This window comes from Amblyraja radiata, chromosome 24 (assembly GCF_010909765.2).
Source record: "Amblyraja radiata isolate CabotCenter1 chromosome 24, sAmbRad1.1.pri, whole genome shotgun sequence".
Classification (NCBI taxonomy): domain Eukaryota; kingdom Metazoa; phylum Chordata; class Chondrichthyes; order Rajiformes; family Rajidae; genus Amblyraja; species Amblyraja radiata.
The window spans coordinates 1,148,821-1,168,362 of NC_045979.1; the positions used below are offsets into that span (position 1 = coordinate 1,148,821).

Here is a 19,542-nt window from a genome sequence, read left to right on the forward strand (position 1 = left end):
CAGCTTCTATACTCAATGCTCTATATAACCATATAACATATAATATAACCATATAACAATTACAGCACGGAAACAGGCCATCTCGACCCCTCTAGTCCGTGCCGAACACATAGTCTCCCCTAGTCCCATATACCTGCGCTCAGACCATAACCCTCCATTCCTTTCCCATCCATATAACTATCCAATCTGATTTATAAAGGCTAGCATACCAAAAGCTTTCTTTACCACCCTATCTATATGAGATTCCACCTTCAAGGAACTATGCACGGTTATTCCCAGATCCCTCTGTTCAACTGTATTCTTCAATTCCCTACCATTTATCATGTACGTCCTATTTTGATTTGTCCTGCCAAGGTGTAACACCTCACATTTATCAGCATTAAACTCCATCTGCCATCTTTCAGTAGTTGTGTCTAGACGGTAGCGCAAACATTTTTACACCACGTTACTCACCTTTGTCCCGTGGACGATCCTATAAAGTTTTGTTCATTGATGCTATATTTCACAAGTTATTCATAATTTTTAAGTTTAAAAATTCTAGTTTAAGAAGAACTAGACTAAGTTGCGTCCCATTCTCACATGGGAGGGTTGGTCCCCAAACGCAATATTCCACCTCTCCACCAATTCCAATGTTGGTGGCCGGGGGGGCGGGGCTTTCTGGAGCGCTAGTATGGGTGTTGTGGGCCCAAGGGACTGGTTTCCAGAGGCTAATATGGACATTGTGGCCGAATGGATTCTTGGACTCACATTTCAGTTACTCACGGCTGTTGGACTCAAAGTTCAGTCACTCATGGCTGGTGAACTCACAGTTCACCCACGGCTGGTGGACTCACAGTTCACTCACTCAAGGCTGGTGGACTCACAGTTCACTCACTCACGGCTCGTGGACTCACAGTTCACTCACGGCTTGTGGACTCACAGTTCAGTCACTCACGGCTGGTGGACTCACAGTTCACTCACTCACGGCTGGTGGACTCACATTTCACTCACGGCCGGTGAACTCGCATTCACTCACTCACGGCTGGTGTACTCAGCGTTCACTCACTCATGGCTGGTGGAGTCACAGTTCACTCACAGCTGGTGGACACAGTTCACTCACTCACGGCTGGTCCGCTCACAGTTCACTCATGGCTGGTGGACTCATCATTCACACACACGCCCTCTATCGCACACACACACCCTCCATCACACACACACCCTCCATCACACACACGCTCACACACACACCATCACACACGCACGCAGTCACACCCACACACACACACACACATACACGCACACTCCATCTCACACACACACTCCATCTCACACACACTCACACCCTCCATCTCACACACACACCCTCCATCTCACTCACAAATGCACGCACTCACACACACACACTGCATCTCACACACACACACCTTCCATGTCACACACACACTAACACACACACTCAGCCTCCATCTCACACACACACCCTCCATATCACAAACACACATACACACACTCACACGTTCACACGCACACCTTCCATCTCACACACACACAAACACACACATCCCCCATCTCACACACACACCCTACATCTCTCTCTCTCTCACACACACACTCATCCTCCATTTCACATACACACACACACACACACACTCACACCCTCCATCTCACTCACACACGCACACCCATCTCACACACACACACCCACACACACACGCACACTCACACATACACGCACACACACACACCCTCCATCTCACATACACACACTCACACCCTCCATATCACTCCCACACACACACCCTCCATTGCACATACACCCACCCACCCACACTCACCCTCCATCTCACACTCACACACACCCTCCATCTCACACACACACACCCTCCATCACACACACACACTCCATCTCACACACACACTCACTCCATCACAAATACACACACGCACAAACCCTCCATCTAACACACACACACACACACACACACACACACACACACACACACACACACACACACACACATACTCACCCACACCCTCCATCTCTCACACACACGCACACACACAGCCTCCATCACACACACACATCCAGGACATATGACAGTAAAACTCTCTTGACAATACTCACGCCCTACTTCTGGACTAAGCACAACTTCTGGACTCAGGTCTGACCTCTAGACTGAGCATGACCTCTGGACTGAGCGCAACTTCCGGACTGAGCGCGACCTCCGGACTGAGCGCGACCTCCGGACTGAGCGCGACCTCCGGACTGAGCGCGACCTCCGGACTGAGCGCGACCTCCGGACTGAGCGCGACCTCCGGACTGAGCGTGACCTGTGGACTGAGCCATGGTTTGTAGATTCACAGTTCACGCAGCATGGCTTGTAGACTCACAGTTCAGTCACTCACGGCTTGTAGACTCACAGTTCACTCACTAACGGCTGGTGGAATCACAGTTCTGGACTCAACTCTCACTCACGGCTTCCCTGCTGACTGACTCATGCCCCGCCTCCGGGGCTTTATTCTCCTCGCCCCCGTATGGGGCGTTACCTTCATAGTGACTTTCAGGCCCCGACAACGGGAGAAAAATGGAGGGATATCGATCGCAATTTATAGGCTTCCATTGCAGTGAGAAATGGTCAGAAATGGTTGATGTTTCTGTAGAAATGAATTGATGATATGTGAACTTGAACTAGTTTTTCTATGGTAGTAATTAACATTCTTCTTGGTTTCTTGGTCCTCCAAAATATTCCAAATGGAATTTAAACTGGTGGAATTTTATTAAGATTAATTAACATTATTTATTAACAATTATTAATTAATTTATTAATTATTATTAATTAACAAAATTTATTAACATTAAGAAGAGGTTGAAATTTTATGAATTGAAGTCCATGCAGACTTAATGACTATGAGATTTTTTTTCTGTAGCCTCTACTTAAACTTGAAATAACTTTTCAATTGTAGTAAATTATAGTGTAAGTCTCATTGACATTAAATAGAGGTTGCCACTTTATGAATTGAAGTCCATGCAGAACTAGGTACTATGAGATGTTTCTTTCTCTAGCTATTCTGCACCCTCTGCTCCTGCACTTGAACTTGAAGTCTTATCTATGGCAGTAATTACAGTGTCAGTCTCATTGACATTAAGAAGAGATTGTCATTTTATGAATTGAAGTCCATGCAGACCTAATTAATATGAGATTTTTTTTCCTGCAGCTTCTGCCCCTCCACTCTTCAGAGCCTGTCCACACAAAAGTGTTTTGTGTGGACATTCACTGTGCTTTAATGAACACTAATTTGATAATTTGCAGACTTGCCATCCCATCTACCTGGACGTCCATACATGTTTAATTTCCTCATTGATATGTCGATATTGTCTTACATAATATAAAACATGAAAAGATGTAAAATACACCCTGACACATATTATCTTCTATTATTAGCAGCAGTGTATCCCGGGTTATCATGCAGAGTGCTATAGTCACTTCTGCAACATAACAACAATAAATCGAGCGATTGCAAAGTCTAGAAGGAAGAAAGGTAATGATAGGACTCAAACAACAAATCTTTTTACTTATGGTCATATGATGTTACTTTGAAAAATGATAAGATAATTTGCTAGCATACCAAAAGCTTTCTTTACCACCCTATCTATATGAGATTCCACCTTCAAGGAACTATGCACGGTAATTCCCAGATCCCTCTGTTCAACTGTATTCTTCAATTCCCTACCATTTATCATGTACGTCCTATTTTGATTTGTCCTGCCAAGGTGTAACACCTCACATTTATCAGCATTAAACTCCATCTGCCATCTTTCAGCCCATTTTTCCAAATGGCCTAAATCACTCTGTAGACTTTGGAAATCCTCTTCATTATCCACAAAACCCCCTATCTTGGTATCATCTGCATACTTACTAATCCAATTTACCACCCCTTCATCCAGATCATTGATGTACATGACAAACAACAAAGGACCCAACACAGATCCCTGAGGCACCCCACTAGTCACTTGATAGAGGTCTTTAAAATGATGAGAGGGATAGACAGAGTTGATGTGGACAAGCTTTTCCCTTTGAGAATAGGGAAGATTCAAACAAGAGGACATGACTTCAGAATTAAGGGACAGAAGTTTAGGGGTAACATGAGGGGGAACTTCTTTACTCAGAGAGTGGTAGCGGTGTGGAATGAGCTTCCAGTGGAAGTGGTGGCGGCAGGTTCGTTGGTATAATTTAAAAATAAATTGGATAGGCATATGGATGAGAAGGGAATGGAGGGTTATGGTATGAGTGCAGGCAGGTGGGACTAGGAGAAAAAGTGTTCGGCACGGACTTGTAGGGCCGAGATGGCCTGTTTCCGTGCTGTAATTGTTATATGGTTATATGGTTATCTCATTTTCTAATTAGTTTAATTAATTAATGTGCAACTTTTGGCAATGACGAGTTATGACTTCTTTCTCAATTATATTTCATCTAAATCTGTGGAAAATTTCATATAGTTTGATGACTAGACACATTTTTGATGCTCGGCCCACAGCCTAAGATGAGAGTTTTAGTAACAGTATAGATAGATAGATTTAACAGCTAAATCCTTGCTGGTCCAGCTTGCAACAAAGTTGCAATCGAGCAACACTCAGTCCTTCCAGGAAACCTTTAGCTCAACAGGAGAGGGAAGAGGCAATTGCATTCTTTTATAACGTCCTCAAAGCAAGAGAAGGGAGAGAATGCTGGGGATATGCCCCATTTGGGTCCCAGTTGGTCGAGTACCTTACTAAAACTCTTGTCTTGTTTCTCTCTATATGTATGTGATCCTGAAATTACGCCAAAGTGATAGATGATAGCGCTACTTTTTTTGCACTACATTACTCACCATTGTCCAGTGGTGGTCTGTGTCAAGTTTCGTTCAGATTGATGTTATATCCATAATTTTTAACTTTAGAAATTCAAGTTTTAGACAAATTTAGCAGATAAAATCCTTGCTGGCCCAACTTGCAACAAAGTTGCAATCGAGGAAAACTCAGTCCTTCCAGCAAGTTTTTAGCATGTATCAAGTATATTCCTGGCAGCATTGAGGGAGGGTGCATTTTTTTCAATATTTTAAAGTCAGAGTATACTGAATTTTGAATAACGTGTATTGTGCATCCGTTGCGCATTGGGGGGGGCTATGGGTGAGAGCTGGAATATTGCGTTGGGGTAACGGGTTGCGTTGGGGAAACGGGTGAGTGGTGGAATTTTTGGCCCACCTTACTGAAAAGTTTTGTTCAGATTGATGGTATATTTTACAAGTTAATCACGTTTTAAACTTTACAAAAACCACTTTACAAAACCACTTTTCCAGTTGCCCATCAACCGCGTTCGACTTCACAATAACATCACAATGGGATCCCGGATATTATCTATCTATCTATCTATCTATCTATCTATCTATCTATCTATCTATCTATCTATCTATCTATCTATCTATCTATCTATCTATCTATCTATCTATCTATCTATCTATCTATCTATCTATCTATCTATCTATCTAATAAAACTCTGTGCCTGCCGCCTGCCGTCCGGCTGCCTTTCTGCCTTTCGATTCGTTCCATCGTGTGATGTCACAATGCCCAATACTCGCAGATGTCCAATCGGAATGGCCGATGCTCGCAGATGTCCAATCGGAATGGAACCATTTACATGTACGGCTGCCGGCTGCATTTCTTCCTTTGATTCCTTGCCACGCCGAATCCAGACGCACAATCGCCGAGATCTTTTCCATTTCGGTAGATATTTCACTTTTCTTTCTAAGTATCCGCTCCTCATTACATTTCGTCGTGTTTAAGTACACCTTTTTAATCAAATCCTTCTCCCCCCCCACACCCCAATATTTCAAAAATAAACTGGCTTCTCACCCATAGAAGCAGCCACTTCTCACCCATATAACAGCATTTAAAATACTGGTACATGGATAGGAAACGTTTTGAAGGAAATTGGCAGGTAGGACGAGCATGGAAGGGGTATCTTGGTCAAATGGATAAGTTGGGCCGAAGCGTTTGTTTGCGTGCTGTGTAATTATGACTTTATAGGTGGGAGAGCATTACGCCAGTGGTAGGGAGGTTGTTGCAGAGGGTTCTTTGGTATAAGATTTACTCACACAGAAAAAATGGGCTAGTTAGGGACAATCAACTCAACCTGATTGAGTTTTTTGTGGAGGTGGGGTAGTGGATGTTGATTTTAGTAAGGAATTTGATAATATCTCTCATGCCACTATCATATCTGCCTCAACCACCACCACTGATCGATCCAGAAGATGAATGGGATCATAAGGTCATAAAGAATAGGAGTAGAATTAGGACATTCGGCTCATCAAGTCTACTCCGCTATTAAATCATGGCTGATCTATCTCTCCCTCCTAACCCCATAACCTCTGACACCTGTACTAATCAAAAATCTACCTATCTCAGCCTTAAAAATATCCACTCACTTGGCCTCTACAACCTTCTATGGCAAAAAATTCTACAGATTCACCACCCTCTGACTAAATACATTTCTCCTTATCTTCCTAAAAGAACTTCCTTTAATTCTGAGGCTATGACCTCTAGTTCTAGACTCTACCACCAATGGAAACATCCTCCACAACCACTCCAGCCATTCACTATTCTGTATGTTTCAATGAGGTCCCCCCTCATTCTTCTAACCTCCAGCGAATAAAGGTCTAGTGCCGACAAAAAGTTCATCTGAGGTTAACCTACTCATTCCTGGGATCATTCTTGTAAGCTTCCTCTGGACCCTCTCCAGAGACGGCGCATCCTTCCTCAGATATGCTGTCCAAAATTGTGAGCAGTTTTGGACATGATCCATGGAGACTTGGACGGATGGATTCAGAACTGGGTTATTCATGGAAGACAGAGGGTTGTGGTAGAAGGGTGTGTTCTGGCTGGAGGTCTGTGACTAGTGGAGTTCTGTGGAGACCTGTGCTGGGATCTCTGTTATCTGTGAAATATATCAATGAATTGGACATGAATGTAATAACAAGGAACAGCAGATGCTGGCTTATACCAAAGAAAATCTATGTCTGACACCTCTCTCCCCTTTCTTGATCTGGCTGTCTCCAGCACGGGACAGACACTCGACTGACGTCTACTAGAAACCCACTGACTCCCATAATTATCTGGACTACGCTATCTCCCATTCTGTCTCCTGCAAAGATGTTATCCCCTACTTTCAATGGTTCCATCTCCGCTGCATTGGCTCTCAAAATGCTTTCCATTCGAGGCCATCTGATGTGGCTTCATTCTATAGTGAATGTGGTTTTCCCCTGGCTGTCATCACCTACATCTCTTTGTGCCATAGTTTTGTTATCATTCCCCTTACTCCCAGATGCATCAAGGATAGTTTCCCTGGTTCTTGACTTTCACCCCACCAGCCTCCGCAACCAACACATCATCCTCTGACATTTCTACCATCTGCAACATGATCACACCACCAGTCGCATCTTCCTATCTCCACCCCTTTCTGCCTTCTGCAGAGATTGCTCGCTCTGCAAATCCTTGGTTCACTCATCCTTTCCTGCCCAAATCACCCCCGCCCCAGGTCCCGCAGGAGGTGTACGACCTGTGCCTCTACCTCCTCTCTGGCCTCCATCCATGGACCCCAGCAGTTCTTCCAGCTGAGACAGAGGTTCACATGCACCTCCTCTAACCTTGTCTACTACATCTGGTATTCCCAATGTGGCCTCATAGTATTCAAGAAGGAACTGCAGATGCTGGAAAATCGAAGGTACACAAAAATGTTGGAGAAACTCAGCGGGTGCAGCAGCATCTATGGAACGAAGGAAATAGTTAACGTTTCGGGCCGCAGCCTGAAGAAGGGTTTCGGCCCGAAACGTTACCTATTTCCTTCGCTCCATAGATGAGTTTCTCCAGCATTTTTGTGTGGCCTCATAGTACTTGGTTTGGCTGCATTTGGGTATTGTCTGCAGTTCTGCTTGCCCCATAGGACGATGTGGAGACTTTGGAGAGGATGAAGAAGAGGTGTATCAGAATGTATCAGAATGCTGCCTGGATTAGAGGGTATTAACTTTTATTGTTTTCTATGGAGCATCGGAGGCTGAGATGAGACCTGATAGTCATATATAAAGTTAGGAGAGGCATGGAAAGGATAGGCAGTACGAACCAGTACAATTCCCAGGTTGGAATTGTTATATACTAGACGACATATCTCTAAGGTGAGAAATTTTAAAGGAGATGTGTGGGGTTTGTTTTACACAGAGGATGATGGGTGCCTGAAAGTTGCTGCCAGGGATGGTGGTGGAGGTAGATATGATAATGGCTTTTAAGAGGCTTTTAGATAGGTATACAGATATGCAGGGTCACTTGAACTTGTGTGTTCATTTGAAGAAACGGGCAATGGGTTTTCAGAAGGCAAATCATCTCCAACTAACTGGACAGAATGCCTTGACGAATGCACAGAGACTGTCGAAGAGGGAATTGTCGTTGATGCGGTATTTTTTCACTTTCAAAAGGCATTAGAACAAGTGGCATGTAGAACTTTTGTCCACTCGTGGAATAAAAGGTGCAATGTAGCATGGGTGGAAGATCGACCAGGTGACAATGCAATCATCGGTGAAAAGGTATTGTTTTAGTTTGAAGGTAGATGTATAGTGGTGTGTTGAAAGGAACTGCAGATGCTGGTTTACAAGGAGACACAAAATGCTGGAGAAACTCCGTGAAAGAAGCAGCATCTCTGGAGAGGAATGGGTGACGTTTCAAGTCAAGTCAGTACAGTAGGAGTCTGAAGAAAGGCCTCAATCTGAAATGTCATTCCGAGATGCGGCCTGTCCTGAAGTATAGTGGTGTTCTCTCAGACTCTGTATTTGTTCCACAGCTTTTCCTTCCATCAGCAATTTGAGTCATAGAACCCTGGAGCACAGAAACAAGCCCTTTGATCCAATGTGTCCATGCACTCACAATATTAATGCCATGTTCTCACAATGGTCCCTGGCCCACTATGCCTTGGCAATTCAAAAACCATCACTGTTGTGAGAGGGGATCGTGGGGAAGAAATGACCCCTATCCTAATCTGCTTACCATTGTTTTGGACACCACCTGTCATTTTACTCCTTATCCTATCCATGTTCCTGAAAACCTTTTATATTTCTATTGTGTCACCCCCCCCTCCCCCCCCCCCCCTCAGGTTCCTTGGCTGCATGAAAACAAACCCAGTTTCTCCTGTCTCTCATCATTCCACCTCATGCAATGTGCTGTTGAAAAGTCTGAAGATGGATCCCAACCCAAGACATTACCTATCCATTTTCTCCAGAGATGCTGCTTGATCCGCTCGCTGAGTTATTCCAGCATTTTGTATCTTTCAATGAGTACCCTCTCAAGGTAAATCACATCCTTCCTATCATGTGGCGACCGGAACAGTACAGCAGGCAATATTCCAGCTATGGCCTCATTAGTTTGTTCGTATGTAAATCATGCAGATGGAGTGGACCATGGACAGAATAATGAAGGTGCTGTGGAAGGGTGGGTTGGAGGAGGGGTGGTAGCAGCACCCTGGGTTTGTAAACTGAGTCAGGGGAACGAGAGCTGGTATGGGAGTGAGTTAGGGTCCACAGCTGGGTCCTTGTTTTCTGTCCTTGGGCCCACACTTTGGGAAAAATGTCCAGGCTCTGGAGAGAATGGAAAATGTGTTTCCCACCGTGGTTCTTGAGACAAAGGAGTTTAGCTGTGCAGGGAGAGGAGAGAGTGAGCGTGTGGGATCGTGCAGAGATAAGGGAGGGTGTAGGCCATGCAGAGAGGGTGAAAAACTGTGGGGGGCTGCGGGGAGAGGAGGGATTGGGGGCTGTGGGGAGAGTGTGGGGCCCTGGGGAGAAGAGAGGGTATGGTGCCATGGACAGAGGAGGGAGGTCGTGGCCTGTGATGCGGAGGAGAGAGAGTGAGGGGCTTTGGGGGGAGAGGGAGGGGAGTGGGGCTGTGGTTTAGAACCAGGAGGAGGCACTCAGTCACTCAATGTTTACATCTCACATTTTTCAATAATCCACCCCCTTCTGCCGTGGAAGTATCCAATGATTGTTGCACTGTCCTTTGAAAGGAGTCATAAAGACTTTCCACCTGCTGAAAGATTTAAAAAGCCTACTCGGTTTCTGTGGTAGGTGGGTGAGCTGAGGTTTGAAACAAACTCCTTGTATGTAGTGGTCTTGCTGTGACTGCTTCCAGTAATAATGGACTCAGAGGCCAGATCATTTTGTATCTTTTATTATTTAATACTGAAAAGTCTGTTACATCATTAAGGGGGCCTCTGGTTTTCCAGTCTCACACGTCTGGCATAGGTTGGAGACCCCACAAGATTAGACACAGATATTTGCCATTAATTCCATTAATACAACAAACAGGATAACCCGCATTGCAGTGTTAGTCTTACGGCCTGTCTCGGGAGAAAGGGGGCAGTGCCTATTGACCCATCCGACGGGGAGGAGATGAAGGGTCAGGGAGTGCAGTGGGTGTGTCATTGCTGTATTTTGCCGAATAGCCCACTCGGACATCTGATTGGCAGTCGACAGTCAACAGGTCAGATCCTCGCCTCAACAGCCAATGGCGGACAAATGTTAAAGCCAGTTGTTGGAGTTCTAACTGGGTGTGAGTAGGCACCAATCTCATGTTGACCAGCAATGACCAAAGTGTCTCAGGTCATTGACCAGCTCAGCTGATCAATAGCAGCCAGTGTATCTTAGGTCATTGATCAACCAAGCTGACCAATGGCAGCCAGTGTCTCCATGGTCATTGACCAGCAAAACTGACCAATGGCAGCCAGTGTATCTGAGGTCATTGACCAGCCAAACTGACCAATAGCAGTCAGTGTATTTTAGGCCATTGACCAGCCATGGTGACCAATGGCAACTTGAGTCATTATGGTCATTGACCAACCAAGCCGATCAATGATAGTTACTATATTTTCGGTCATTGGCCATCGAAGTTGACAAGTGGGAGCCAGATCTCAATCTCTCCGTGGTTTTGTTCTCTTGGTTTTTTGGGTAGTTCAGTAAACTTCCCTTGGCTGGATTGGGCCCTAGTGGGTGGTATGTCCCCACCCCTTTCGCCGCAAATCTCCTGCCAGGCTGATTCCCGCTCTGCTCCCCCTCCTCAAGACATTGGTGGGGTTTGTGGGAATCACCCTGGGAGGAACAAGATGACGTCCAAAATGTTGGATGGTGCCAAGGCAGGAGTCACATCTGACTCTCTCCGGAGTCACATCTGGCCGTCAGCTGACTGCGAGAGGTGGGGCAGTGTCCAGTCTGGGGACAACGCTGGGGACAACCCATGACATCAGCATTTCCGCATTTCTCCCCAGTTTAGGGGAGATTAAATTCTATTCTAATCTCCCCACCCACCCACCTGCCCAGAGCAGGAACCCCGAACACAAAGCCATTGGTCCGCCAGTGATCGATTGTGATCGGCAATATCCACCCCCAGGAGATGGCATGTGATTTCAATCTCTGTGCCCCCAGCCCACTCTCCCAGCCTACCCTGAGGCAACCAGACATGTTGCCACCCGCCTCCCCGAGTCTGCAGATGGGAGGGGAGGGAAGATCGAGGAGGCTGGAGGCACAAGATGGAGGCTGAGGGTCTTGGCATATAGGATGGGATAGAATCGAGAGAGGGATAAGTTCCTGGCGTGGAGGAGAGGACAGTGGTGAGGTGGGGCTGGGGGGAGAACCCTAACTGTGGCACTTCATTGGCTGCAGGGAGGGAGTAACTCAGAGGATGGTGAAGGGTAGGAGCTGGGAGTTGCTCAGCGGTATGGAAGGGAAGGGCAAGGCCCGGTGGTGGAGGGCGAGGGGGAGGGGGTTTGGGGAGCAGGCATGGACCACTGGCCAATTAACGGGCAATGCTCCTGCCCACCGGCCCCTTGCCCTCGGTCTCGCTTCCCGTGTCTGAGTCGGTCAACGTCAACTCAATGGTCATCAGCACCCGCTTGGCATCCCCAGCCCCGGGCGCGCCCCTTGCCCTCCCCGGGCCACCCCCCCGAGCACCCTCCCGTTGGGCTAACCGCTATTTCCGATCCCTCTTGGACTCCGAGGTCTTCGCCTTCTTCTCACTGGCCCCTTTGCCGCTCTTGCTCTGGTCCAGGGTGGCGTAGAGGACGGGGCCCTGACCGGGAGAGAGGCCGCATGGTGGTCAGCCCGCCCCCAGCACTGGAATCGCGCCCGCACTCCCTCCATCAAATAGTCTCCAGAGTCACCTCCCACCCACACTCCACCACCCAACACTCAAATTCAGCACCCACCCTCCAGAATCACTTCCTATCCTCTCTTTCACGAACCACCCACTGCCATGATCAAGGGATTCACCCGTCACCCTCCCAAAACCACCTACCCATTGACATGATCCACAATCCATTAGAGGTGTCTTCAATGCCTCCGTTTCATCCCTCCCCACCATTATTCCCCCTTTCCCTCCAATAGCCATCTCTCTCCATCTCATTCATTGGTACATTCCTTTCCAAACCACCCTCAAACCTCCTTCACTGTCTCTTCCCTCAATCCCTTTTCCCCCAGCACACTCCGATCGAATCCACTGCTCTTTCCGCCCTTCTCCAATGCTTTCTCCATCCCTCTCCCATTTCCCCTTCCCTTTATACCCTTCCCCCCATCCCCCCTTTCCCCATTCCCCTGCCCAGTTGCCCGGACCCCACCACTCCAAATATTTCCATCCTCTGATTTGTTGGTCATCCCTCTTCCACCCCCCCTCTCCCCCCACCCACCCCCCACCCCCTCCCCCCCCCCCCCCCCACCCCCCCAAATCCACTCCCTGATCCACTGTATTTCCCTCTTCCCAGACCTCATTCAAATCATGGGGACTGGTCATCTTTGGAGTCGGGTTGTCCTGTCCGATCCATGGGCAGAGAGCTCTGGCCTCAGAACCCTCCCTTCCACCCGACAGGTTTGGTACTCACCTTTGTCCCAGTCACAGCTTTCCCACTGGCTTTTCCTCGTTCCGCAGCACTGCAGAGAGAACAGACCCAATGGATAATGGTTAACTAGGATCTTACAGGCTGGGATCTCGAACAGGGATTCATGGAGTTTATACATGGAACCTGGATCACTGGGAGAGGGGTTCTGGCTGGAATGTTCCCTCTCTCTCTCTTCCTCTTCCCCCTCTCTCAGATATTCTGACTGGAGGTCTGTGACCTGTGTAGTTCCCCAGGGATCAATGCTTGGCCCTCTGCTGCTTGTCATATAGCTAAATAAACGTAAATGCAGATGGGTTTGTGAGTACGTTTGCAGACAGTGAGCAATGCTGGCAGAAAATGCAGCGGGATATAGATCAGCAGCAAAAATGGATGGAGAAATGGCAGATGGAGTTTAACCCGAGCAAGTGTGAGGTGTTGCACTTTGGGAGGTTGCATGTAAGGAGAGAGTATACAGTTAATGGCAAGATCCTTAACAGCATTGATGTGCAGAGGGATCTTGGAGTCCAAGTTCATAGCTCACTGAAGGTGGCAGCACAAGTAGATAGGGTGGGAAAGAAGGTGTCTGGTACGCTTGCCTTCATTGCCAGGTGCATTAAATACAAGTCAGAAAGTCATGATGGAGCTCTATAGGACTTTGGTTATCGCATTTAGAGTATTGTGAGTAATTCTGGCCGTCCCCTTACAGGAAAAATATAGAAACTCCGGAGAGGGTGTAGAGGAGGTATAGGGTCATAGAGTGATACAGTGTAGATACATGCCCTTCGGCCCAACTGGCCCACACTGACCAACAATATCCCAGCTACATTAAGCCCACTTGCCTGCGCTTGGTCCATATCCCTCCAAACCTGTCCTATCCATGTACCTGTCTGTTTCTTAAACGATGGGATAGTCGTAGCCTCAACTACCTCCTCTAGCAGCTTGTTCCATACACCCACCACCATTTGTGTGCAAAAATTACCCCTCAGATTCCTATTAAATCTTTTCCCCTTCACCTTGAACCGATATCCTCTCGTACTCGATTCCCTTGCTCTGGGCAAAAGACTCTGTGCATCTACTTGATCTATTTCTCTCATGATTTTGTACACCTCTATAAGATCTCCCCTCATTCTCCTGCACTCCATGGAATGGAGACCCAGCCTACTCAGCCTCTCCCTATAGCACCCACCCTCTAGTCCTGGCAACATTCTTGAAAATATTTTCTGAACCCTTTCAAGCTTGACAATATCTTTCCTATAACATGGTGCCCAGAACTGAACACAATATTCTAAATGCAGTCTCACCAACTTCTTATATAACTGTAACATGACCTCCCAATTTATATACTCAATACTCTGACTTATGAAGGCCAAAGTGCCAAAAGTCTTTTTGACCACCTTATCTACCTGCGACTCTACCTTCAAGGAACCATGCACCTGTACTGCTGGATCCCTCTGCTCTACAACACTCCCCAGAGGCCTACCGTTCACTGTGTAGGTCCTGCCCTTGCTCGATGTCCCAAAATGCAACACCTCACACTTCTCTGTATTAAATTCCATCAATCATTCCTCCGCCCACCTGGCCAATCGATCCAGATCCTGCTGCAATCGTTCACAACCATCTTCACTATCTGCAAAACCACTCACTTTTGTATCATCAGCAAATTTACTAATCATGCCCAGTATGTTCTCATCCAAATCATTGATGTAGATGACAAACAGTAATGGGCCCAGCACTGAACCCTGAGGCACATCACTCGTCCCAAGCATCCAGTCCGAGAAGCAACCTTCCATCATCACCCTCTGCTTCCTTCCATGGAGCCAATTTGCTATGGATTCAGCTATCTCTCCTTGGATCCCATGTGATCTAATCTAATCTTCCAGAGCAGTCTACCAGTCTCACCTCTCTTCCACACCGCCTTTTGCCTTCTCTCTCTCCCCACTCTCTCCTCTCCCTCCATTCTTTCTCCTTCACTATCTCATTTCTCTCCCTAATCTCTTGCTCTAATCGCTCTCTAATCTCTAATCCCCCGATCTCTAATCTCTAATCTCTCTCCCTCTCGTCCTCTCCCTCTCATCCTCTTTCTGCATTTATTGCTCAGCCTCATTCACCTGGCTCCTTTGAAGAAGATGGTCTCACTCCTTGCCCGTCTCCTGACGATGTACCGGAACAGGTACAGTCCTCCAACGATGAGCAGGATAATCCCAAGGAATGTTCCGATGATGGCTCCTGAAACAACTCCAGCACCGATTGGGGGGACTGTGGAGAGCAGACAGAGACAAACTCTCACCCACTGCTTGTCATTGAGATATGCAGACACTGTGTATGGATTCCCTGCCCATTAGCTGTGGGAACTCGTCTCTACCCCAGTCACCTCTAGATTCACTTCCCGACTCCTATGGACCACCACCCCTCCGCATGTTTGTAATCCCCACCAGGACATACGGCACTCGATCTCTGTAACCCTGCCAGCCCACAAACACTCCCTATCTCAGTAGCCACCAGCGAGGCCTTCCTAAATCTACAAACCTTTGCAACTCCCACACCCTCCCTATCTTTGTAACCCGCCCCCTTTGGTCCCTGCACCCCTCTATATTTCTGTAATCCCTTTCACCCGTCCATTTGTCCATGATCCTCTCCATAATCCCCAGCTGCTTCCAATCCACCATCCCTGGGTTTCAGTCACTTTGCCGTTGGCAGCCACAGCTTCAGCAACCTGTGGACCTGGTCCTTGAATACTCTTCTGCCCCGCCTCATTTGCTGCTCTATCACCCTCCTTCATGGCTGGTCTTTGACTAAACCTGATCAGCAGTTTTTCCAACAGTTTAGATATTTTTTGTGAATGACATGCTGTTGGAATGCTCAGACTGACCCAGATGGCTTTATTGTCTGCCCAGGTTGTGGCCAATTTAGCTTACTTCTGTCGTAAACTGTCAGGTGAACGTCTGAGGATGTGCCGACCACATCTGGAGGGTTCTTGACATCGCAGGTGTAGGTGCCGTTGTCAATGTAGTCCAGGTTTCGGATGACAATTGAGCCATCCTGCTTGGATATGTCCCCGACCCACGCCACTCTCCCCCTGAACTGGCCCCACTTCTCGATGTAAGGAATTCCGTTGCCATAGTGAAAGATCTGTAATGCAAGTGAGAAGAGATTGGTGCTGGCACCAGGTGCAGACATGTCTGTACACTGTTCAGCCACATAAGTTGCTACATCAGCTGATTCTCGTGCCACAGCCTCAGTGGATTTGTCCACGGGCACATCAGCCATTCAGCCTGACCCCCAAGCCCATCACGTTGGAGCCCAGCAACCACCATCCAGGCACTTCATGAACAAATCGTCACACCTCCCAATGTGGGATGATATACACATAGTGTCCCAAATCCCATTAGCAACCCCCTCTCCCCACCTATCAGCACTCACCGAGATAATCTCCCTGGAGTTGTCAGGACGGAATCTCCAGCTCAGCGTGGTGAGGTCAGAAACATATTCATTGGACCAGAATCCGCAGTACAGCGTCACATCCGAGCCCACGGTTTTATGCAGGTTATGGTGTGTGGTCACCGAGATGGCATGTGTTGGGTTCAGCACTAACCGAGGCAAAAAAGGATGTTAATTCACAGAAGTAAACTGTAAACTGCCTCACACTGCCTTTAATAATCCTCTCCCCTTGCATCCTGTATTACTGAATATCTCCACTGATGTTAATGCAGCTCCCTCACACTGTCCCTCAGTATCACCTCTCGCCCACAACTCTGTGTCACTGACTGTGTCTCCAGTAATTTTAGTCCAGTTCTTACCTCCCATTCGGGTAAAACATGCCCAGGGAGGGCAGGGCTTAGACACAGAGTGAGGCACTGTCTACAATTGTCCTGTCACAGTCCCAGGATGCAGATTATAATAAGAATCCTACTACCCCTTCCCTGCATACACTCGCAGGCTATAGGTCAGACAAAGAGTAGATCCAAAATTGGCTTGTTGTTTTTTCTGATTGGAAGTTTGCAGCCAGTGGTGTACCTCGGGGATCGATGTTCTTTGTGATATATATTTATGACCTGGGTGAGACTGCAGAAGATATCATTAATATGTTTGCAGATGACACAAAAGCTTTGGTGTTATGGATAGCAAGGAAGATTGTATTTGGCTGCAGCTGGATATAGATCAACTAAACGTTAGAGGCTTAGAAAGTGTTGCCAATTAAAATGTAATTCTGACAGATGTTGCATTTGGGGAGGAAAAACAAAGGTGGTAGATCGGGCATGTTGATTAACAGAAACTTGCGATACAAGTATATAATTCCCTGAAAATGGAAAAATGGGAAAACAGGTAGATAGGGGGACAAAGCAGGCAGGTGAGGTGTCTACCTTCAAAAGCTAGGGCATGGAATATAAGAGCATGAAATTTTGCTGTTTGATAAAACATTGGTTCTATCGCATTTAAGTCTTGTGTGCAGTTCTGGCCACCACACTATGACCACGCTGGAGTGAGCATAGAGCAGGATGTTGCCTAGGATGGAACATTATGTTTATTTTCACTGTTGCTCAGAGGGGTGACCTGATCGAGATACACGAAACAGTAAAAATAGTCAGAGAACGGAATCTTTTTCCCATGGTGGGGGTAGTTAAAACAAAAGAGCATAGGTTAGGTGAAAAGTTGGAAGGCTTGAGAAAATCTGAGGCAATATTTTCCCCCAGAGGGAGGTTGGAACCTGGAACAGACTACATGATGGGATAGTGGTAGCAGAGATTCTCACATCTTCTAAGAAGCATTTGGGCGGGCTCCCGAATTACCGGCATAGAAGGTTATGAACCCAATGTATCTGAATGGGATTAAAGCAAATGGGTACTTGATACTCATATAAACATAGAAAATAGGTACAGCATGGACACCATGGGCCAAAGGGCCTGTTTCCATTTCCTTACTGACTCTATGACTCTAATTCTATATAGCTGTACTACACTGTCCCATCACACACTCCCAGGACATGGGTTAGACAGAGTGGAGCTCTCTCAACGCTGTGTCTTGGGTCAGAGATAACAAGAGGTTCTTGTGTTGGCTCTCTGCGCTGGTGAAAGAGGCGAATTCCTGTCAGTATCCACAATTGACAGTGCTTTGGATTCCGAACTCCGCCTTGATCAATAGCCATCCCACTGGATGGCATTCCAGGGAAAGTTGCATGGGCTGCTGGCATTCCGTGGGAATACAATGATAAATAGTTGACAGTGTCTACATAGGTTTTTGCCTGTGGAAACTCTCACTGTACTCACACACTATATGGTTTGTATACATTACAATACAATACAATTCAATTCAATATGGTTTGTATACACATTGGGCAGCCTGTTCATTATCGGACGCAAACTGTGGGAACTCATCTCTACCCCAGTCACCTCCAGATTCACTTCCCGACTCCTTTGGGCCAACACCCCTCCGCATGTTTGTAATCCCCACCAGGACATACACGACTCGATCTCTAACTCTGCCAGCCCACAAACACAGTCCTCCCTCTCCATCCGCACAACAGGCAGCCCATTCCCCATCTAGGGGATTAGCCGTCTCACCAACCACTCCCCACATTCACACGCTAAGCATTTGATCCCATCAGAGCGGTTTAACCTTCCTACTGCTCCCCTCCCTAATCCATGTTGGAGGGCACCAACCCTCACTCACTCTCCACATTTATAGGAGATACTTTAGTATGTGATCCATTAGTAACCTCAATAACCCTCTCCCACCCCAGTCCCCCACCATCGCACCTTCCCTGCCAGTGGCTGCAATCAAGGGTTGGTGGAACGTTGACATTGCCATGATCCTTACCCGAGAGTGCGTACAGCAGTGTAACGCAGCAGAAATATGCAGCCTTCTCGTTGTGGCCCATGTTTGCACCAGAAGTTCGTGATCGAGGAAACAGTAGTTGAGTTCTCCCTGATGTAAGTGATGTCCCTGCTGTCGCACAGCCCTGTTGTCCTGCTCTCTATCTCGGTAACAACTATGCCACCAGCGGCTTTTAAGCTGGAATGACTCCGCCCCTGGCCATCGAGCCTCTGAGCTGGGGGCTGCGGTGGGCTGGACTGATGGCAGTGACAGGGAGAAAGCTGCACTGGGTGGGCATTCAGCATGGCCACAAAGAAACCAGTGTTTAACAAGAGAGCGCACACACTCACACACTCATACTCACACACAAACACAGAGAATTCCGAGGATTGTTCTGGAACAAAGGAGAAAGTCTGCTCATCCATCGGCATACGGGGGAGATGTCACTGAACAACCATTGCTGGCATTACCAGTTAACTGCCTAGGTTCTGAAGCTTTACCCCGTCCAAGCAGGGCATGGGCCAGAAGAATCTTTACTGCATTTGAATCGAGGATTCAGGGGTTTATACATACAGGATAGCAGATCCTCAGGAAATATTTGTAGGCTGGGATCTTATCCAAGAGTTTGGGAGTTTAGATAAACTCCCAAATTAGATCCCAGTTGTGTGCTGACATCTAATCCAGAGTTTCAGTGGGATTACATACAGAATAGCAGATCCCCATGAGAGAGTTACAGGCTGGGATTGAATCAGGGATTTGGGGTTTATAAAACATACTACAGCATAGGAATGGGCCCTCCAGCCTAGTTTGTGCTGAT

At 47.1% G+C, this 19,542-nt stretch overlaps 1 protein-coding gene across 1 annotated transcript; it reads right to left on the bottom strand.

Annotated features, from left to right (window-relative positions):
- Positions 1-10,203: 10,203 nt before the first annotated feature.
- Positions 10,204-19,031, bottom strand: mpz (myelin protein zero). Its single transcript, XM_033042246.1, has 6 exons — positions 18,729-19,031; positions 16,335-16,501; positions 15,830-16,043; positions 15,023-15,170; positions 12,918-12,966; positions 10,204-12,112 (listed from the first exon to the last, which is right to left on the bottom strand). The coding sequence occupies exons 1-6, from the start codon at positions 18,787-18,789 to the stop codon at positions 12,014-12,016; spliced, it is 738 nt and encodes a 245-aa protein (XP_032898137.1). The 5' UTR covers positions 18,790-19,031; the 3' UTR covers positions 10,204-12,013.
- Between the last annotated feature and the right edge of the window lie 511 nt (positions 19,032-19,542).